The 21,117-nt window shown below is 44.3% G+C and overlaps 1 protein-coding gene across 2 annotated transcripts in view; it reads left to right on the top strand.

The window, feature by feature from the left end:
• The window catches only part of arid5b (AT-rich interaction domain 5B), a 230,280-nt gene that overhangs the window by 182,977 nt on the left and 26,186 nt on the right, over window positions 1-21,117 (top strand). For both annotated transcript variants that reach the window (XM_034185396.1, XM_034185395.1), the window contains exon 7: window positions 20,839-20,891. In XM_034185396.1, the coding sequence (XP_034041287.1) occupies window positions 20,839-20,891 (53 nt within the window). The remainder of the gene's footprint in view (window positions 1-20,838; window positions 20,892-21,117) is intronic.

Below are 21,117 nucleotides of genomic sequence, written 5' to 3'. Positions count from 1 at the left end.
AACCTGTTTCCAGTGCACGTTGGCCTCTGCCAGGTCTGCCCTTTGTCTCTGGTTCTGTTCATTATCTTTATGGACAGAATTTCTAGGCACAGCCAGGGTGTAGAGGGGGTCTGGTTTGGGAACCACAGAATCTCATCTCTGCTGTTTGCGGACGATGTGGTTCTGTTGGCTTTGTCAAATCAGGACCTTCAGCGTGCACTGGGGCGGTTTGCAGCCGAGTGTGAATTGTCCGGCATGAGAATCAGCACATCCAAATCCGAGGCCATGGTTCTCGACTGGAAAAAGGTGCTTTGTCCTCTTCAGGTCGGTGGAGTGTCCTTGCCTCAAGTGGAGGAGTTTAAGTATCTCGAGGTCTTGTTCACGAGTGAAGGACGGATGGAGCGTGAGATCGTCAGACGGATCGGTGCAGCATCTGCAGTGATGCGGTCGCTGTATCAGACCGTCGTGGTGAAGAAAGAGCTGAGTAGGGTGGCAAAGCGCTCGATTTACCGATCAATCTACATTCCGATCCTCACCTATGGTCATGAGATTTGGCTCATGCCCGAAAGAACGAGATTGCGAGTACAAGCGGCCGAGATGAGTTTCCTCTGAAGGGGGGCTGGGCGCTCCCGTACAGATAGGGCGAGGAGCTCGGTCACTCGGGAGGAGCTCGGAGTCGAGCCGCTGCTCCTCCACGTCAAAAGGAGCCAGTTGAGGTGGCTCGGGCATCTTTTTCGGATGCCCCCTGGACGCCTCGCTGGAGAGGTGTTCCGGGCATGTCCCATCGGGAGGAGGCCCCGGGGAAGACCCAGGACACGCTGGAAGGATTACGTCTCTCGGCTGGCTTGGGAATGCCTTGGGGTTCCCTTGGATGAGCTGGGGGAGGTGTGTGTGGATCGGAAGGTCTGGGCGGCTTTGCTTGAGCTGCTGCCCTCGCGACCCGACTCCGCATAAAGCAGAAGAAAATGGATGGATGGATGGACTTTTTAGTTGAAAAAAAAATTTCAGAGGTCTGTGACTGTGCTTAATTGATGATTGTTTAAAGCTTAAGCGTTTTATTCCAAAACTCCGCCACTGAACAGAAACACAAAACACATCTGAGATAATTCCATGACACTTATCAAAGCAAGTCATTTCATATTCTGTAGTGCTCCTTAGCTGTAGCAATTTGTTTACTGTGGAGATATGTTATCTCTCACTCATCTTCAACCGCTTAGTCCAATTAAGGGTTGCAGGGGGCTGGAGCTTATCCCATCAGTCATAGAGCGTGAGGCAGGGTACACCCTGAACAGGACGCCAGTTTGTCACAGGGCCACATATAGACACACAAACACAACCACACTTGCATGGTTTCACCTAACCTGCATGTCTTTGGAAGCAGGAGGAAGCCAGAGCACCTGGATGGAACCCACATGAACATGGGGAGAACTTGCAGACTCCACACAATGATGCCAGGACCTTCTTGCTGTGAAGCAACAGCACTAACCACTAAGCCACCGTGCTGCCCATTTTATTATATTTCTTTTTAATCTGTACAGTAAATAACTGCTTATAGCTAAACAAATGAATTCCAAATGAAGGTTAGGTCTTACATGCGATGTATACGCTTGAACATGAATTTGCCTGACAGAGACTTGAGCTGGACATTGTTTTATTTCCTCATATTTTCTCCTTTCTGTATGGGTAGGAAATCTATTAATTTTATATCAGTTTTCAGATAGATTTCTGCATCCTTATGAGCAACATCCTGCCATTTTAAAACTTTTTGGAGATTAAAACCATGTATCCAGCAGCCCGCTGTGTTCAGATGTGTGTGATTTACAATGTGAACAATGTGCCATCACTCTGAAGTTGGAAACAATATGGTGCCTGTCAGCTGAAATGCTGGGACATTAAATGTCACCACTCTCATTGTGAAGCTTTGATGGCCTCAGATGAAGCTGTACCAGAAGAAGAAAAAGTTGCAGTTCCTTGACTGGCTACTCCAAAACAGAGCACTTTCACATAGCAGTCAGTGTCAAAATGTGCAACATTTGTGCAGAAATATGATTACAGAGTGGTACAAACAACGGTTTTTGTCTCTGTAAATACAGTTGTGCTCTAAAGTTTACATACCCTGGCAGAATTTTGGATTTTTTTCCCCTTATTTTTCAGAGAATATGAATAACACAAAAACGTTTTTTCACTCATGGTTGGTGGTTGTGTGAAGCCATTTATTGTCAAACTGTGTTTACTATTTTTAAATCATAATGACAACAGAAACTAACCAAATGACCCTGATCAAAAGTTTACATATCCCAGTTCTTAACACCCTTAACCCCCTTTAACATCAGTGACAGTTTGGAGTCTTTTGTGGTAGTTGTAGACGAGGCTCTTTATTTTCTCTGATGGTAAAGCTGCCCATTCTTCTTGGCAAAATGCCTCCAGTTCCTGTAAATTCCTGGGCTGTCTTGCATGAACTGCACGTTTGAGATCTCCCCAGAGTGGCCCAGTGATATTGAGGTCAGGAGACTGAAATGGCCTTGTGTTTTCGATCATTGTCATGTTGGAACGTCCAAGTAAGTCTCATGTGGAGTTTCTAATCTGATGAGTGCAACTTTACTCCAGTATTTTCTGATAGCATGCTGCATTCATCCTGCCATCAGTTTTGACCAAGTTTCCTGTGCCTTTGTAGCTCACACATCCCCTCATCATCAGCAATCCACCTCCATGCTTTACAGTAGGTATGGCGTACCTTTCATCATAGGCCTTGTTGACTCCTCTCCAAATGTAACGTTTATGGTTGTGGCCAAAAAGATACATTTTTGTTGTGTGGGCCGCTGAAGAGGAGGTACTGCTGGCCCACCACCACCAGAGGGCGCCCTGCCTGGAGTGCGGGCTCCAGGCACCGGAGGGCGCTGCCGCCTCACAGAAGCAGCCAGGGTGACAGCTGTCACCCATCACCTGAGACAGCTGATTCCAATCAACAGGGAGGTATATCAGCAGGACGGCATCTCCACCTCATTGCCGAGATATCGCCCTATCAAAGAGGTAACAATCTCCGCCCAAACGTGCTATTAATTACAGTTGTAATTCTTGTTGATTGTTTGTAGGATAGCTGACTACTGGACAACTCTTGGATAAGTACTCACCTTCCTACATTCCTTTATTGTTGTTGACGAGAGGTGGAGGTGGAATCTCCACCCTCCGTGTTGCTGGGTGCAGCCGCACCCACACCTGACTGTTTCTGTTCCTTGCCAGCAGTACCGGATCCGACGAGCGGAGGCAGTGGCCACCTGGGAGTTCGGGACTTGGCGGCTCCAGTATTCCCGGGGTTCGGTGGCAGAGGAAATCGGGTTGGTTCCGGTTCGACTTGGACAGGCGTCTCCTATCGTCGAGCCTGCCCACACGACACCGTTGTAATTGGACTCAATTTCAATATTGTAATCGGCTGTGTTTGTTGTGCCTGTTTCACAACAGTAAAAACAGTGTTATTTGACTCCTCCATTGTCCGTTCATTTGCGCCCCCTGTTGTGGGTCCGTGTTCCAACACTTTCACAACACATTTTGGTCTCATCACTCCAAATGACTTTGTTCTCTGTGCTGTTTGTTGTATTGTAAGTGGGATACTTTGTGGCATTTGTGTAGTAATTGCTCTTCTGGCAACTCGACCATGCACCCCATTTTTCAAGTGCCTCCTCATTGTGCATCTTGAAACAGCCACACCACTTTTTTTCAGAGAGTCCTGTATTTAAGATGAAGATATTTTGGGTTTTTCTTTGCACCCTGAACAATTTTCCTGGCAGTTGTTGAAATTTTTGTTGGTCTACCTGATCGTGGTTTGGTTTCAACAGAATCCCCCATTTTTCACTTCTTAATTAGAGTTTGAACACTGCTGATTGGTATTCTCAGTCCCTTGGAGCGCCTTGGGGCAACTGTTTGTTGTGATTTGGCGCTATATAAGAAAAAAGTTGATTGATTGATTGATTTCCTTTGACAATTCTATTGTTTTCCCTATGACTCAGAAGCCAGAAACATCAGTGCAGCACTGGATGAAAGATGCAAGGGTCTGTCAATGACCTTGTATACGTGTGTGTGTGTGTGTGTGTGTGTGTGTGTGTGTGTGTGTGTGTGTGTACACACACACACACACACACACACACACACACACACACACACACACACAGATTACAAGCAAACAGATCACAGGTGAGGATGGTTATCTTTTGTAGCCATTCAAACCCATTTCTGTCAAAATCAACAGGGTATGTAAACTTTTCATCAGGGTCATTTGGTTAGTTTCTTTCATCATTATGATTTAAAAGGAGTAAACACAGCTGTTTGATAATAAACGGTTTCACACAACCGCTAACCATGAGGTAAAAAAAGTTTTTGTGTTATCATTCATAGTAAGTCTCTTCGGCTGCTCCCATTTTTTTTAATTCAGGTTCACCACTGCATGTTGAATTGGCACGTTTTACGCCAGATGCTCTTCCTGATGCAACTCCACGTTATGTGGAGAAAGCGGCAGTGGTGAAATTTGAACCAGGAACCTTCTGCACTGAAACCAAGCACCCTAACCACTTGGTTACCACCATTTCTCTGAAAAATGGCCAAAAAATAAAAAAAATTCTGCCAGGGTAAAACTTTCAGCACAACTGTAGTTTCGTCCTCGATGACAACTGTGCAGGAGTTGAATTTTTTCCCTGAATTCTTAGTTTGAGATGTTTTAAGCCATAAAGTTCTGTATAATTGTGCACGTGGCCACTTTGAGTGATGCAGCTGAGCCCAGTGTAGCCATCTCTCAGAACATTAGTTACCTCAGAGGGCACAGGCAGCAGCTGCTAGCTGGAAGACCTGGAATAATATGGATTGTTGCATGGTGAAACGTCTAATGGATCATCTGAGACCTCCCTGCTGCAATTTTCCCGTTGAGTGAAATTCTCACTGTATTTAATGCTGTGCGCTAAAGGTATTACCAGTTTTAGCAGCTAACTGGTAGCATGATCTTTTAAGCCCCATTAATGCACAGTTACTGAGAAAATAAGCGGCTCATAACTTTTAATGTCCACACCAAAGCAAATCATTATGAGAACTGCCGCACAGTCCCCAAAAATATGATTTAATAGACACCCAAACCCAAGGTTAGCCTGTTAGCGTAGGAGCTTAGGAGATAGGAGCATGTTCTGAGTTCTTTCATCACACACACACTGAGCCACCCATGCGCCACCCTTTCATGCGTTAATGAGTTCATTGGGAATCAACGTTACCACTACTGCCAACATGGCAATGCCCAGATATGGTCTTCATATTCTTGGACTCCATAGAAAACCTGTAGGTGACGTCACACAGGATTTGTCCAGTAAATATACGCACACGTCTACTGCATGTTGTACTGCAGCATAGTGGAAAAAACTAAAGAAGGTCTGTGGGTTTTTATGATATATTAATTTGCAGGTCAGCAATGCCACTTTTGTCTTTTTCTAATTTATCATGGAAAATGAATGTCTACATTAAATAAAGAATTGTATTGGATTACATTGTGTTGCACGAAATCAAATTGCTCCATAGTAAAAACTTGTTTCACAGCCCATGTATCTTGATATGCATGATATTGTTTTCTAAGGGAGTGATACGGCTGTTTCACAGAATCCCTGTCGGGAAACATTTTGGTTTGCTTTTATATAAGGAGATAATATCTAGGGAGGTTCTGCAAAGGCCTAAAATGTCCTCTAACACATCACATGTATGAGTAACACGCCTGCTGGAGATGAAAGATTTCTAATATAGGTCGGATGCTTAGTTTGCACTTGGTGCGCCGTTGAAGAAAGGAAGAAGCGCACACCTAGGACATGCTGCTGTCTGCCAAAACTGAAACACGTGTTTGATTTACCCATTTGATGTGAAGCCTGTCCTCTCACAAACTGTGAGCTTTCCAAATGAACTTCTTCTCCACACCTTTAATCGTGGAGGAAAATCAAATTCACGTTCCGCTGGAGTTGCTTCAAATGGGGCAAGTGAGATTTAGCCATTAGATGTCAAAATCAGCATGTGAGTGGAAGAGGAGAGCGGTCCATTGTGTTTGAGTGTGACAGAATACGACGTACTAAAAGTCATTACGGCTGACTGTTACATGAACATAAGCTGTGGTCGCCTCGGCTCCGCTAACCTCGCTGTAGTATTTTGACAATCCTGTCATCTCAACTGCCGACATGTTGTTACTTAAATAGGTCAGTGTGGTTGAGAGAGACAGAAAGGGGGGGGTAGGGGTAAAGAAAGAGTATTATACCCAACACACATTACTTTAACTTGACATTTGCTCGGTTTGAGCTGGGAATAAAATTGAGATCCGCATGCCAACTGTTTTACATGCACTACATGCTTTGAATCTAAAAAGCAGACACATCATAAGCAAGGCCTCATTAAGTGGTGAAATCATGCTGTTTAAACTTCGTCCTTGGCAGTGAGCACACATCAGCACATGTAAAGAAGAAGGAGAAAAAAGAAAAGAAAAACACATTATAATTAATACAAAAAAAAAACCTTAGATGCAATCAGGCAACATGTTTACTTTCTTCTCTTTAAAGGCTGCACAAATGTATTAAGAGATCAAAGAACACAGTTGCTGTCATGGGAATAGAAATGATGTTATTTTAGTTTTGTTGGAGTAATAGTCTTTTTATGAAGTTCTCTGGCATGTAACAAAGCAACAGGTGGTTGACTGGTTCACCGCGTTTTGTTAGTGTACCCTTTTCAGTATCCAGCTAATCCACTTTTCTACGCATAACACAGTATCTTATAGAGCATTGGTGTGAATAGTTTTTTTAAATGGTGTGTGTGTGTGTGTGTGTGTGTATACGAGGTCTGTCCAAAAAGTAACGGACCTTTTTATTTTTTTCAAAAACTATATGGATTTGAATCACGTGTGATTGCATCAGCCAAGCTTGAACCTTCGTGCACATGCGTGAGTTTTTTCATGCCTGTCGGTTGCGTCATTCGCCTGTAGGTAGGCTTTGAGTGAGCACTGGTCCACCCCCTCGTTGGATTTTCATTGTCAGGGAAATGGCAGAGCGACTGCCGCTTTGCTCCATGAAATTTTTTTCAGAAACTGTTAGAGACAGCCAGTTGGAAACCATTCGAAAGATTCAGATGGATTTCAGTGAAGATTCTGTCGGCGTCACATGGATTAAGGAGTGTTAAAACATTTTTAAAGACGGCCCACAGCGGCGGAGGGTGCGTGGTGCACTGAGCGGCCATCGACAGGCTGGAACGACCAGATCATTTCCAAACTGAACGCTGTGTTGATCCGGGACATCGTGTGACTACCACAGAAATGGCAAGAGAGCTGGACATAGCACTTTTGCGGCACATTCCACTGTTACATGAGATTTTGTAATGAAAGACGTGCGGAGGATTTCGCGCGTCGGCACGGAGCCGCTCATGGCGCGCAACAAAAAAAAAAACACCTCCGTGTTGGAAACCATTCAGAAGATTCAGACGGCTTTCGATGGCTTTTCAGTCAAGTGAGTATCCGAGAAGTTGTGTAACAGCTGGACATGCCACAACATGTCCTATGAGACTTCCAACACGGAGGTGTTTTTTTTTTGTTGTGCGCCATGAGCGGCTCCGTGCCAACGCGCGAAATCCTCCGCACGTCTTTCATTACAAAATCTCCTGTAACAGTGGAATGTGCCGCAAAAGTGCTATGTCCAGCTCTGTTGCCATTTCTGTGGTAGTCACACGATGTCCCGGATCAACACAGTGTTCAGTTTGGAAATGATCTGGTCGGTCCAGCCTGTCGATGGCCGCTCGGTGCGCCGCATGCCCTCCGCCGCTGTGGGCTGTCTTTAAAAAGGTTTTAACACTCCTTAATCTGTGTGACGCCGACAGAATCTTCACCGAAAGCCATCTGAATCTTTCGAATGGTTTCCAACTGGCTGTCTCTAACAGTTTCTGAAAAAAATTTCATGGAGCAAAGCGGCAGTCGCTCTACCATTTCCCTGACAATGAAAATCCGACGAGGGGGTGGACCACTGCTCACTCAAAGCCTGCTCACAGGCGAATGACGCAACCGACAGGCGTGAAAAAACTCATGCATGCGCACGAAGGTTCAAGCTTGGCTGATGCAATCACACGTGATTCAAATCCATATAGTTTTTGAAAAAAATAAAAAGGTCTGTTACTTTTTGGACAGACCTCGTATGTCCCTCTTCTGTTCAAATGGCACCTCGGAATTGAGCCAAACTTGGCACACATATACTTTGATATACTGGGAGTGACATAGGCTATTGGACACTTTAGTAGTAGTTGCAGTAATGCAGCTATCTCTTCTTGAAGCAGGTTTAATCACACCCTAGTTCTCTGGAATCCGGGCTTGGTGAAGGTGAAGTTTTAATTTCAGAACCTGCCCTGGGGCAGGTAATCAGCTAGTTCTGTCTGCTGCTCACTGCTTGCGCCACCACCTTACTGTGACATCAGATCAGTGAGCGCTCTCTTCACTGATCCTGCCCGAGTTTCCGACTTGGAATTCTGACTTGAATGTCCATTCTGTTGCACTCTTCTGAGTTGCAGCTAGGTTTTTCTGAGTTATGAGTACATTCGAGCACAGCATTTGTTTTTGTTTTTTTATTTCATGAACACGAAACATGATCATATTTGCCAAATCTGCTCAGTATGTCACAGAAAACATTGCTGGTTTCCTTTTAAATGCTGAATTGAATTTAGCCACTTGAATGTCCTCTCAGCCATATAAGCTTAATTAACCACTAACACTTGGATACCGTTGTGTTATTTTGTTTCCACTAACATGAGTCACTGAGACGAGGTGACTCATAACAGTTCCACACTTCCTAAGAAGAATTAATTTCCACAGAACCATATTTCATGTGCAGCTCACCTCTGTTGACTGACCTGTTCTTTAGTGTTTGGTCTTTATACCTTTGGCACCTATATATATATATATATATATATATATATATATATATATATATATATATATATATATATACACACACACACAGTGCATCCGGAAAGTATTCACAATGCTTCACTTTTCCACATTTTTTATGTTACAGCCTTATTCCAAAAAGAATAAAATTATTTTTTTTCCTCAAAATTCTACACACAACACCCCATAATGACAATGTGAACAAGTTTTTTTTCAGATTTTTCCAAATTTATATATATATATAAAAACTCAGAAATCACATGTACATACAGTGAGGAAAATAAGTATTTGAACACCCTGCAATTTTGCAAGTTCTCCCACTTAGAAATCACGGAGGGGTCTGAAACTTTCATCTTAGGTGCATGTCCACTGTGAGAGACATAATCTAAAAAAAAAAAATCCGGAAATCACAATGTATGATTTTTTAATAATTTATTTGTATGTTACTGCTGCAAATAAGTATTTGAACACCTTCCAACCAGCAAGAATTCTGGCTCACACAGACCTGTTAATTTTTCTTTAAGAAGCCCTCTTATTCTGCACTCTTTACCTTTATTAATTGCACTTGTTTGAACTTGTTACCTGTATAAAAGACACCTGTTCACACACTCAGTCAATCACACTCCAACCTGTCCACCGTAGCCAAGACCAAAGAGCTGTCTAAGGACACCAGGGACAAAACTGAAGACCTGCACAAGGCTGGGATGGACTACAGGACAACAGGCAAGCAGCTTGGTAGAAGACAACAACTGTTATGATTATTTATTAGAAAGTGAAAGAAACACAAGATGACTGTCAATCTCCCTTGGTCTGGGATTCCATACAAGATCTCACTTTGTGGGGTAAGGATGATTCTGAGAAAGCTCAGAACAACACAGGAGAACCTGGTCAATGACCTGAAGAGAGCCCGGACCACAGTCACAAAGATTACATTAGTAACACATGATGCTATCATGGTTTAAAATCCTGCAGGGCAGCAAGGTCCGCCTGCTCAAGCCAGCACATGTCCAGGCCCATTTGAAGTTCACCAGTGACCATCTGGATGATCCAGAGAAGGCATGGGGGAAGGTCATGTGGTCAGATGAGACCAGAATAGAGCTTTTTGGAATCAACTCCACTTACCATGTTTAGAGGATGAGAACAACCCCAAGAAAACCATCTCAACCATGAAGCATGGGGGTGGAAACATCATACTCTGGGGGTGCTCTTCTGCAAAGGGGACAGGATGACTGCACCGTATTGAAGGGAGGGTGGATGGGGTCATGTATTGCGAGATTTTGGTAAACAACTTCCTTCCCTCAATAAGAGCATTGAAGATGGGTCATGGCTGGTTCTTCCAGCATGACAATGACCCAAACACACAGCCAGGGCAACTAAGGAGGGGCTCTGTAAGAAGCATTTCAAGGTCCTGGAGTGGCCTGGCCAGTCTCCAGACCTGTACTCAATAGAAAATCTTTGGAGGGAGCTGAAACTCCAAACCTGAAAGATTTGGAGAAAATCTGTATGGAGGAGTGGATCAAAATCCCTGCTGCAGTGTGTGCAAACCTGGTGAAAAACTGCAAGAAATGTTTGACCTCTGTAATTGCAAACAAAGGATACTGTACCAAATATTAACATTGATTTTCACAGGTGTTCAAATACTTATTTGCAGCAGTAACATACAAATAAATTATTTAAAAAAATCATACATTTTGATTTCTGGATTTTTTCTTTTTTTTTTTTTTTAGATTATGTCTCTCACAGTGGACATGCACATAAGATGAAAATTTCAGACCCCTCCATGATTTCTAAGTGGGAGAACTTGCAAAATCAAATACTTATTTTCCTCACTGTAAGTAACCACAGCCTTTACCTTTGTCTCATCAGACCAAAGAATTTTGTTTCTCATGGTCTGAGAGTCCTTCAGGTGCCTTTTGGCAAACTCCAGGTGGGCTGCCATGTGCCTTTTACTGAGGAGTGGCTTCCGTCTGGCCACTCTACCATACAGCCTGATTGGTGAATTGCTGCAGAAATGGTTGTCCTTCTGGGAGGTTCTCCTCTCTCCAGAGAGGAATGCTGGAGCTCTGACAGAGTGACCATCGGGTTCTTGGTCACCTCACTGACTAAGGCCCTTCTACCCCAATCGCTAAGTTTAGATGGGTGGCCAGCTCTAGGAAGAGTCCTGGTGGATGTAAACTTTTTTCATTTCCGGCTGATGGAGGCCACTGTGCTCATTGGGACCTTCAGTGTAGCAGAACTGTTTCTGTACCCTTCCCCAGATTTGTGCCTCGAGACAATCCTGTCTCAGATGTCTACAGACAATTCCTTTGACTTCATACTTGGTTTGTGCTCTGACATGCACTGCCAACTGTGGGACCTTATATGTAGACAGGTGTGTGCCTTGTGAAATCATGTCCAGTCAACTGAGGACTCTAAATAAGCTGTAGAAACATCTCAAGGATGATCAGTAGAAACAAGATGCACCTGAGCTCAATTATGAGCTTCATGACAAATGCTGTGAATACTTAAGTACATGTGACTTCTTTTTTTTTTTTATATATATAAATTTGCAAAAATCTAAAAAAAAACAACAAAACGTTTTTCACATTGTCATTACGGGGTATTGTGTGTAGGTAGCATTTTGAGGAAAAAAATAATTTCATGCATTTTGGAATAAGGCTGTAACATAACAAAATGTGGAAAAAGTGAAGTGCTGTGAATACTTTCCGGGTGCACTGTAGCTGACTCTCTCTAAAGTTCTTCAGTAAATCCTTTCTCACCAGCATCTGAGTCACAGGAAATGACATAAAATAGTTGGCTGTTACATTTTAGGGGCATTACATTTGAGGAGGAAAACTGCAGCTGAAGTTTATTTATGCAAGTTGCCGCACTCTCATTTTTTTATCGCTTGGTTAATATTGACTTTGCTCTACAGCTGCTGCCAGTGAAATTGAATGGGTGCAGTAAATGTGTTGAAAGAAATGGGAGTTGATGGAGCGGCTGAGGAGGAATAGAACAGCAGTAGTCGTGTGTACTTTGTATATTGTGAATGCCCTTGATGTAAAAGATTAGAAGGGAATGGTAATTCTGTGTGGGTGCGTGTGTGTGTGAGTGGTTATTACCGCCGCATGTGTGCTTCAGTGCTTGTGCATCAGCATGTGATTGTGAACATCAGTTCCAATTTGTCTCCCTCTTTCAGCCTTGTTGTCTAATTGCCATGCCATCGGTGTGTCAGTGAGGCTGCATTGTGTTTCTGTTTTGTCATCCTTATCTCAGTGATAATTGCCCCTGCCAAATAGAGGAGAATTAAGAAAATAAATTGCTGATGACAAGACATGTAAGAATAGGCATATTCTCTCATTTCCTTTATCTTTTCTGCTCATCCCAGTCCCGTGTGCTATTGTGGTAATTACAGTCGATGCATAACAAGCCTGTTAAATAGACCATCTTTTTGTTTATACAGTCAGAAAACACAATACACCGGAGTGCTCAGTTCAAACAGAAAAACCTACCCAGCTCCCTTTGTTATTCCACCCGTGCATTGACAACGGTCGCAGAGAGGAGGGAAGGAAAAAAAAAATCAATGCTGTCAAATGCGGAGATAGGAAAATGTCATTTTGACAAATGCAAGGCTTTGTGTACGCACAGATTGAATTTTGATGGATTTCTCCCCAGGCGAGGCGTCCTTTTCTTATTTATATGCCTTCATTTAAAAATGTTAAACAATGATGTTACAGAAAGCAAATACAAATGTCATTGCTACAGAAATTCCCCCAATGAACTTCTGCTTCTTTTGCTTGTGGGGGAGAAAATTTTTATTACAGACGTGCATTTGAAGCCCTTCTGATCACTTATGTAACTATTTTTAGACCTTGTGTTTTGATATGGCTTGTCATATGGTATTTGCACTGGCAAATCAAGGCAAATTAATTTGCATTAGTTCAAACAGAAGTTTGAGTACATTTGCCAAGCATTTCATGTCTGTAATCTTTTCATTTATATGTGCAGCTCATATCTGAGCATTGACAAATCTCTTTGTCAGGATTAAACATATGCTATGTTTTATCACAGAGCAACAATTGTGCAACTATTCAATATTCGTTTGCATCTCTTCAGGTGAAGTGCAGAACTGCTTTGTGAGGAAATGATAAAGAGCCTGTTTTCAAGCTGCCAGGAATATGGAATCATTACGTTTGTCAAGATGTTGACCTGTTCCATTAGCATGTCTGTCTGTAGGGGAAACCAGGGCACAGTGAATCAGTAGCTATAGCTGCAGAATTACATATATATTTGCAGCAGTTATGCACTATTTTTATGCATAAAGACATCCCCCTTTAAATTAGTGTTTTGTTTTTGGATACATTAAGGGTTAAAAAATTGGCAAGTGAAGTCAGTTTTTTCCTATCAAAAGTAAATTTTGTGGATGTCATTGTATTTATTTCTCACAACAGCAGAAAGGTGGCCCAAAAACATTGTTGTTAGTTAGAAGACTACCCTGTCCAACTGATGAGCATGTGTTATATCTTCTCCAGACTATCAGCTATTTGATAACATGACTCATGTGTGTCACATGCACCCAGGGCACAGTGAATTGGGGCACAGTAAATCAGTCTAGAAAGTGATTTACTAAGCCCCAGTGTTGTGAAAGTGTAGTGACACGGACCCACAACAGGGGGCGCAAATGAACGGTCAATAGATGAGCCTAAAAGTAACAATTTAATGTTGTGAAGGTGCACAACGAATACACAGACAATCTCAGAATCTGATAACAGTCAATCCACAAAGGTGACGTGTGGGCAGGCTCGAGGATGGAAGACGTCTGTCCTGAGAAGAGCCGGAACCACACGATTTCCGCCGCCACCGAACCTGGTGAATACTGGAGCCGCCAAGTCCCGAATTCCCAGGTGATCATCGTCCCCGACTGTCGGATCTGGTACTGCTGGCGAAGAACAAAGACAGTCAAGTGTGGGTGTGTGTACACCCCGTAACAACAACGGTGGGAATGCCACCTCCACCTTTAACACACACTCGTGTGAGCGTCTGTTTAACCACTTATCTGACGAGACGAAGGACGAAACAGTCGTGACCCACGCCGGTCCTCTGGTTGACAGCTGCAACACAATAGCTCTGGAAATCACTGAATGCTGGCAGAGAATATTACATATATTACATATATAACACAGCCTTATAATCAATAATTTGCTGTATTAAATCCACAATAGAATGACCTCAACCTATGCATAATGTGTTTATGCTGCTACAAAACAACATTTCTGATCCACTGTACCCCGGTTTCCCCCATCTGTATTTCCGTCAAGTGCTGCTTTGTACAGCCAGTCTACAGGCTCTATCTCTATAGTTGCTGCTCTGTCTACGGATCTCTACCTCTCGATCGCTTTGTCTGTATAACTCAGTTATCTGTCTATCTATCTATCTATCTATCTATCTATCTATCTATCTATCTATCTATCTATCTATCTATCTATCTATCTATCTATCTATCTATCTATCTATCTATCTATCTATCTATCTATCCATCCATCCATCCATCCATCCATCCATCCATCCATCCATCCATCCATCCATCCATCCATCCATCCATCCATCCATCCATCCTTATGTGTCTTTTTGTTTTTGGCTCCCACATAATGACAACATGAACAAAGTTTTTTTAATTATTTTTGCAAATGTATTAAAAATAAACAAAGAAATCACGTGTCTATAAGTATTCATACCCTTTGCTCAATATCGATGCACTTTTGGCAGCAATTACAGCCTCTCATGTCTTCTTGAATATGTCACAAGCTTGGTGCACCTATCTTTGGCCAGTTTTTGGCCCATTCCTGTTCCTTCCCATTCCATTCCTGCAGCACCTCTCAAGCTCCATCAGGTTGGATGGGGAGCGTCGTAGCACAGCCATTTTCAAATCTTTCCAGAGATGTTCATTCAGATTCAATCAATCAATCAATCAGTTTTTTTTATATAGCGCCAAATCACAACAAACAGTTGCCCCAAGGCGCTTTATATTGTAAGGCAAGGCCATACAATAATTATGTAAAACCCCAACGGTCAAAACGACCCCCTGTGAGCAAGCACTTGGCTACAGTGGGAAGGAAAAACTCCCTTTTAACAGGAAGAAACCTCCAGCAGAACCAGGCTCAGGCTTCAGGTCTGGACTCTGGGTGGGACACTCAAGGACATTCACAGAGTTGTCCTGAAGCCACTCCCTTTGATATCTTGGCTGTGTGCTTGAGTTGAGGCTTGATTCTGGACACATGAAAGACTGGGTGGATCCGCAGTGAAGCTCCAACTCCCGGCTTCACTCCTATAGAAATTAGAGAAGCCGAGGAACTGTTGCAGCTTCCTACGGCTTGTTGGTTGGGGCCAATCTCTCACCGCCGCAACCTTGGCCGGATCAGGGGCGACGGAGTTAGAGGAGATGATAAACCCCAGGAAGGACAAAGACGTGCGGTGAAACTCGCACTTCTCGCCCTTCACAAACAGTCGGTTCTCTAACAACTGCTGCAGGACCTGACGTACATGCTGGACACGGGTCTCAGGATCCGGAGAAAAGATGAGAATATCGTCCAGATATACGAAGACGAATCGGTGCAGGAAGTCCCGCAAGACGTCGTTAACCAAGGCTTGGAATGTCGCGGGGGCGTTGGTGAGGCCGAACGGCATGACCAGGTACTCAAAGTGACCTAACGGGGTGTTAAATGCCGTCTTCCATTCGTCTCCCTTCCGGATCCGAACCAGGTGATACGCATTTCTAAGATCCAGCTTAGTAAAGATTTTGGCTCCATGCAGGGGGGTGAACACGGAATCTAACAATGGCAACGGGTATCGGTTGCGAACCGTAATCTCATTCAGCCCCTGTAATCAATGCATGGACGGAGTCCGCCATCTTTCTTGCCCACAAAAAAGAAACCTGCACCCATCGGGGAGGTGGAGTTCCGGATCAGCCCGGCAGCTAATGAGTCCCGGATGTAGGTCTCCATTGATTCGCGCTCAGGTCATGAGAGGTTGTACAGCCTGCTGGACGGGAACTCAACGCCTGGAACCAAATCAATGGCACAATCGTACGGACGGTGCGGGGGAATGGTGAGTGCCAGATCCTTGCTGAAGACGTCAGCAAGATCGTGGTACTCAACCGGCACCGCCGTCAGATTGGGAGGGGCTTTGACCTCCTCCTTAGCATGCAAACCGGGAGGAACCGAGGATCCTAAACACACCCGATGGCAGGTTTCGCTCCACTGAACCACTACCCCAGACGGCCAATCAATCCGGGGATTGTGTTTCAACATCCAGGGGAAGCCCAAAATCACGCGGGAGGTAGAAGGAGTTACAAAAAACTCAATCTCCTCCCGATGGTTTCCAGACACCACCAGAGTTACTGGTTGTGTCTTGTGTGTGATTAAAGGGAGGAGGGTGCCATCTAGTGCCCGCACCTGCAATGGCGAAGGAAGCGCCACCAGAGGGAGCCCTACCTCCCTTACCCATCTGCTGTCTAGCAGATTCCCTTCTGACCCCGTGTCCACCAGTGCTGGGGCTTGAAGGGTTAAATCCCTGCTCAGGATTGTAACTGGGAGTCGTGTGGCAATCTGTGTGTGTCCCACGTGAATGTTATGACCCCCCCATAGCCCAGTCTCTAAGGGCGGTTGTTGTCGTTCTGGCCGTTTGGGGCAGTTTTTCTGTATGTGCTCCTTTGAGCTGCAGAGAAAACACTCCCCGCGGACCAGCCTCCTCATTTTGGCCCTGTGCGTTTCCCTAACAACGTCAGCAGGGGGAGCTGTTGCCCCACGGAGCGCTGCGGCTGTGGAGCATGGGGAGGGTGGCCCCTTTTCGAACACGGAAGGGAGAGGGACGGCGCGTATCCAGCCACGTCCTTCACCTTGCTCCCGACGGCGCTCCTCCAACCGATTGTCTAACCGTATAACGAGATCGATAAGCCCATCTAAATCCCGCGGTTCTTCCTTAGCTACCAGATGCTCCTTCAGGACCGATGACAGTCCGTTTATGAAGGCGGCGCGGAGCGCAACGTTATTCCAGCCGGACCTTGCAGCCGCAATGCGGAAGTCGACTGCATATTCGGCTGCGCACCGGCGCCCCTGTCGCATTGACAGCAGCATTGTTGAAGCGGTCTCTCCTCTGTTAGGGTGATCAAACACTGTTCTGAACTCCCCCATAAACCCAGTGTATGCTGATAACAACCGTGAGTTCTGTTCCCAGAGCGCCGTAGCCCAGGCACGTGCCTTACCCCGAAGCAAATTAATTACATAAGCCACCTTGCTGGCGTCAGACGCGTACATCACGGGTCATTGTGCAAAGACGAGCGAACACTGCATCAGAAAGTCCGCGCACGTCTCCACACAACCCCCGTACGGCTCAGGGGGACTTATATATGCTTCAGGGGATGGTGGGGGGGTTTGTTGAACGACCAGTGGAATGTTAATACCCGGCACCAGGTCGGCAGGAGGAGGAGCCGCAGCAGCGCTCTGATCGCGCGCTTCCACCTGTGCGGTGAGAACCTCAATCCTGCGATTAAGGATGACGTTTTGCTCGGACATCAATTCCAGCCGAGCGGTAAAGGCGGTGAGGATTTGCTGCAACTCACCGAGCACGCCTCCTGCAGACGCCTGTGCACCCTGCTCTTCCATTGGCTGTCCAACAGATGGGTGACGCCCCTTGGGATCCATGACGCTGGCCGAGATATCCTGTTGTGAAAGTGTAGTGACACGGACCCACAACAGGGGGCGCAAATGAACGGTTAATAGATGAGCCAAAAAGTAACAATTTAATGTTGTGAAGGTGCACAACGAATACACAGACAATCTCAGAATCTGATAACAGTCAATCCACAAAGGTGACGTCTGTCCTGAGAAGAGCCGGAACCACACGATTTCCACCGCCACCGAACCTGGTGAATACTGGAGCCGCCAAGTCCCGAATTCCCAGGTGATCACCGTCCCCGACTGTCGGATCTGGTACTGCTGGCGAAGAACAAAGACAGTCAAGTGTGGGTGTGTGTACACCCCGTAACAACAACGGTAGGAATGCCACCTCCACCTTTAACACACACTCGTGCAGCGTCTGTTTAACCACTTATCTGACGAGAAGAAGGACGAAACAGTCGTGACCCACGCCGGTCCTCTGGTTGACAGCTGCAACACAATAGCTCTGGAAATCACTGAATGCTGGCAGAGAATATTACCTCCATAGAAGTACGATATCTCGGCGATGAGGTGGAGATGACGTCTGGGTTTTATGGAGTGAGATGATGAAGAATGAGTGACAGCTGTCAGGAATTAATGAGTGACAGCTGTCACTCCCGGCTGTGTCCGTGGCGGCAGCGCCCTCTCGTGCCTGAAGCCCGCACTTCAGGCAGGGCGCCCTCTGGTGGTGGGCCAGCAGTACCTCCTCTTCTGGCGGCCCACACAACACCCAGTATCAAGTGGATGACAAATATTACTTGTTGAAGCTTATACACTTATTTTTCCATGAATTATTTCTATAATCTGTGTATATAAACAACTGATTTCACATCTGAACAGAAATTATGACAGTTGTATTTATAATAGTTTCTAAAGGACTTATATCACTATATAAGACACTCGCACATTACATAGCTGGTTTGCTGGATTATAGTTTGTATATGCATCAACATCAGCATATATCTAATAATTTTGAAGAAATCTTTATAAACGTGTTTTTTCATTATATTGTAAGTTGATTCACTGTGCCCCGTGAATTAGTGTCTGGGGCACAGTGAATCAAAAATTTTAAAATCAGTTTTAAACACCTGTAAATTATACTTGGGGAGACATATATAACACAGCCTTATAATCAATAATTTGCTGTATTAAATCCACAATAGAATGACCTCAACCTATGCATAATGTGTTTATGCTGCTACAAAACAACATTTCTGATCCACTGTACCCCGGTTTCCCCCATCTGTATTTCCGTCAAGTGCTGCTTTGTACAGCCAGTCTACAGGCTCTATCTCTATAGTTGCTGCTCTGTCTACGGATCTCTACCTCTCGATCGCTTTGTCTGTATAACTCAGTTATCTATCTATCTATCTATCTATCTATCTATCTATCTATCTATCTATCTATCTATCTATCTATCTATCTATCTATCTATCTATCTATCCATCCATCCATCCATCCATCCATCCATCCATCCATCCATCCATCCATCCATCCATCCATCCATCCATCCATCCATCCATCCATCCTTATGTGTCTTTTTGTTTTTGGCTCCCACATAATGACAACATGAACAAAGTTTTTTTAATTATTTTTGCAAATGTATTAAAAATAAACAAAGAAATCACGTGTCTATAAGTATTCATACCCTTTGCTCAATATCGATGCACTTTTGGCAGCAATTACAGCCTCTCATGTCTTCTTGAATATGTCACAAGCTTGGTGCACCTATCTTTGGCCAGTTTTTGGCCCATTCCTGTTCCTTCCCATTCCATTCCTGCAGCACCTCTCAAGCTCCATCAGGTTGGATGGGGAGCGTCGTAGCACAGCCATTTTCAAATCTTTCCAGAGATGTTCATTCAGATTCAGGTCTGGACTCTGGGTGGGACACTCAAGGACATTCACAGAGTTGTCCTGAAGCCACTCCCTTTGATATCTTGGCTGTGTGCTTAAGGTCATTGTCCTGCTGAAAGATGAACCGTTGCTCCAGTCTAGGGTCAAGAGCACTCTGGAGCAGGTTTTCATCCAGGATGTCTCTGTACATTGCTACATTCATTTTTCCCTCGATCCTGACTAGTCTCCCAGTTCCTGCCGCTGAAAAATATCCCCACTTTATGATGCTGCCACCACTATGCTTCACTGTAGGGATGGTGACTGGTTTCCTCCAAACATGACGCCTGGCATTCATGCCAAAGAGTTCAGTCTTTGTCTCATCAAACCAGAGGATTTTGTTTCTCATAGTCTGAGAGTCCTTCAGGTGCCTTTTGGCAAACTCCAGGCAGGCTGCCATGTGCCTTTTTCTAAGGAGTGGCTTCGTCTGACCACTCTACCGTACAGATTGGTGGATTGCTGCAGAGATGGTTGTCCTTCTGGAAGGTTCTCCACAACGGAATGCTGGAGCGCCGGGTTCTTGGTCACCTCCCTGATGAAAGGCCCTTCTCTTCTGATTGCTCAGTTTAGATGGCAGCCAGCTCTAGAAAGAGTCCTCTTCAATCCAAACTTCTCCCATTTATGGATGATGGAGGCCACTGTGCTCCCTGGAACTTTCAAAGCAGTAAACGTGTTTCTGTACCCTTCCCCAGATTTGTATCTTGAGACAATCCTGTCTCGGAGGTCTACAGACAATTCCTTTGACTTCATGCTTGGTTTGTGCTCTGACATGCACTGTCAACTGTGGGACCTTAAATGTAGACAGGTGTGTGCCTTTCCAAATCTTGTCCAGTCAACTGAATTTACCCCAGGTGGACTCAAATTAACCTGTAGAAACATCTCAAATATGATTAGTGGAAACAGGATGCAACTGAGCTCAGTTATGAGCTTAATGGCAAAGGTTGTGAATACTTATGTACATGTGGTTCATTAGTTTTGTTTGTTTGGTTGTTTGTTTTGTTTTTCATTTTTAATACATTTGCAAAAATTAAAAAAAAACCTTGAAACCTTGAAAAATATTATATCATAAATGGGGTAAAATTTGAATTAGGATAAGGGTTTAATTTTTGTGAAATAATTTGAACCGTAGTTCTGTTTTTGGACCACAGCTTTGTGTGTGTGTGTGTATATATATATATATATATATATATATATATATATATATATATATATATATATATATATATATATATATATATATATATATATATGTGTGTGTGTGTGTGTGTGTATGTATGTATGTATGTATGTATTTGCCTGATATTCCCCTTTGCATTTGTGACTGAGGTGTTTGCTTTTTGTTTCTCACAGTCAACCTTTGGACTATGTTTCAAGCTGCTCAGAAACTCGGAGGATATGAGTTGGTAAGTATTCACATATGTGGTAATATATTTCTTTTTTGTCTCTGTCCCTCCCTCATTCCCTCTGTGCGTCTGTCTTCTCTTTCCGTTTCCCTCCTCCGGATCACTATTATCTCCCTCTTCTTTCCCACTCTCTTTCTTCCTACCTCCCTCCTTTCCTCCCTGCCTTTTCTTTCACTGCCCTCCCTTTGCTCTTGAGACCAGCCACTATTTTCCCAAGAAGAAAGTC

Source organism: Thalassophryne amazonica, chromosome 13, assembly GCF_902500255.1.
Source record: "Thalassophryne amazonica chromosome 13, fThaAma1.1, whole genome shotgun sequence".
Taxonomy (NCBI): Eukaryota; Metazoa; Chordata; class Actinopteri; order Batrachoidiformes; family Batrachoididae; genus Thalassophryne; species Thalassophryne amazonica.
This window is presented reverse-complemented; position numbering and strand designations above follow the sequence as displayed.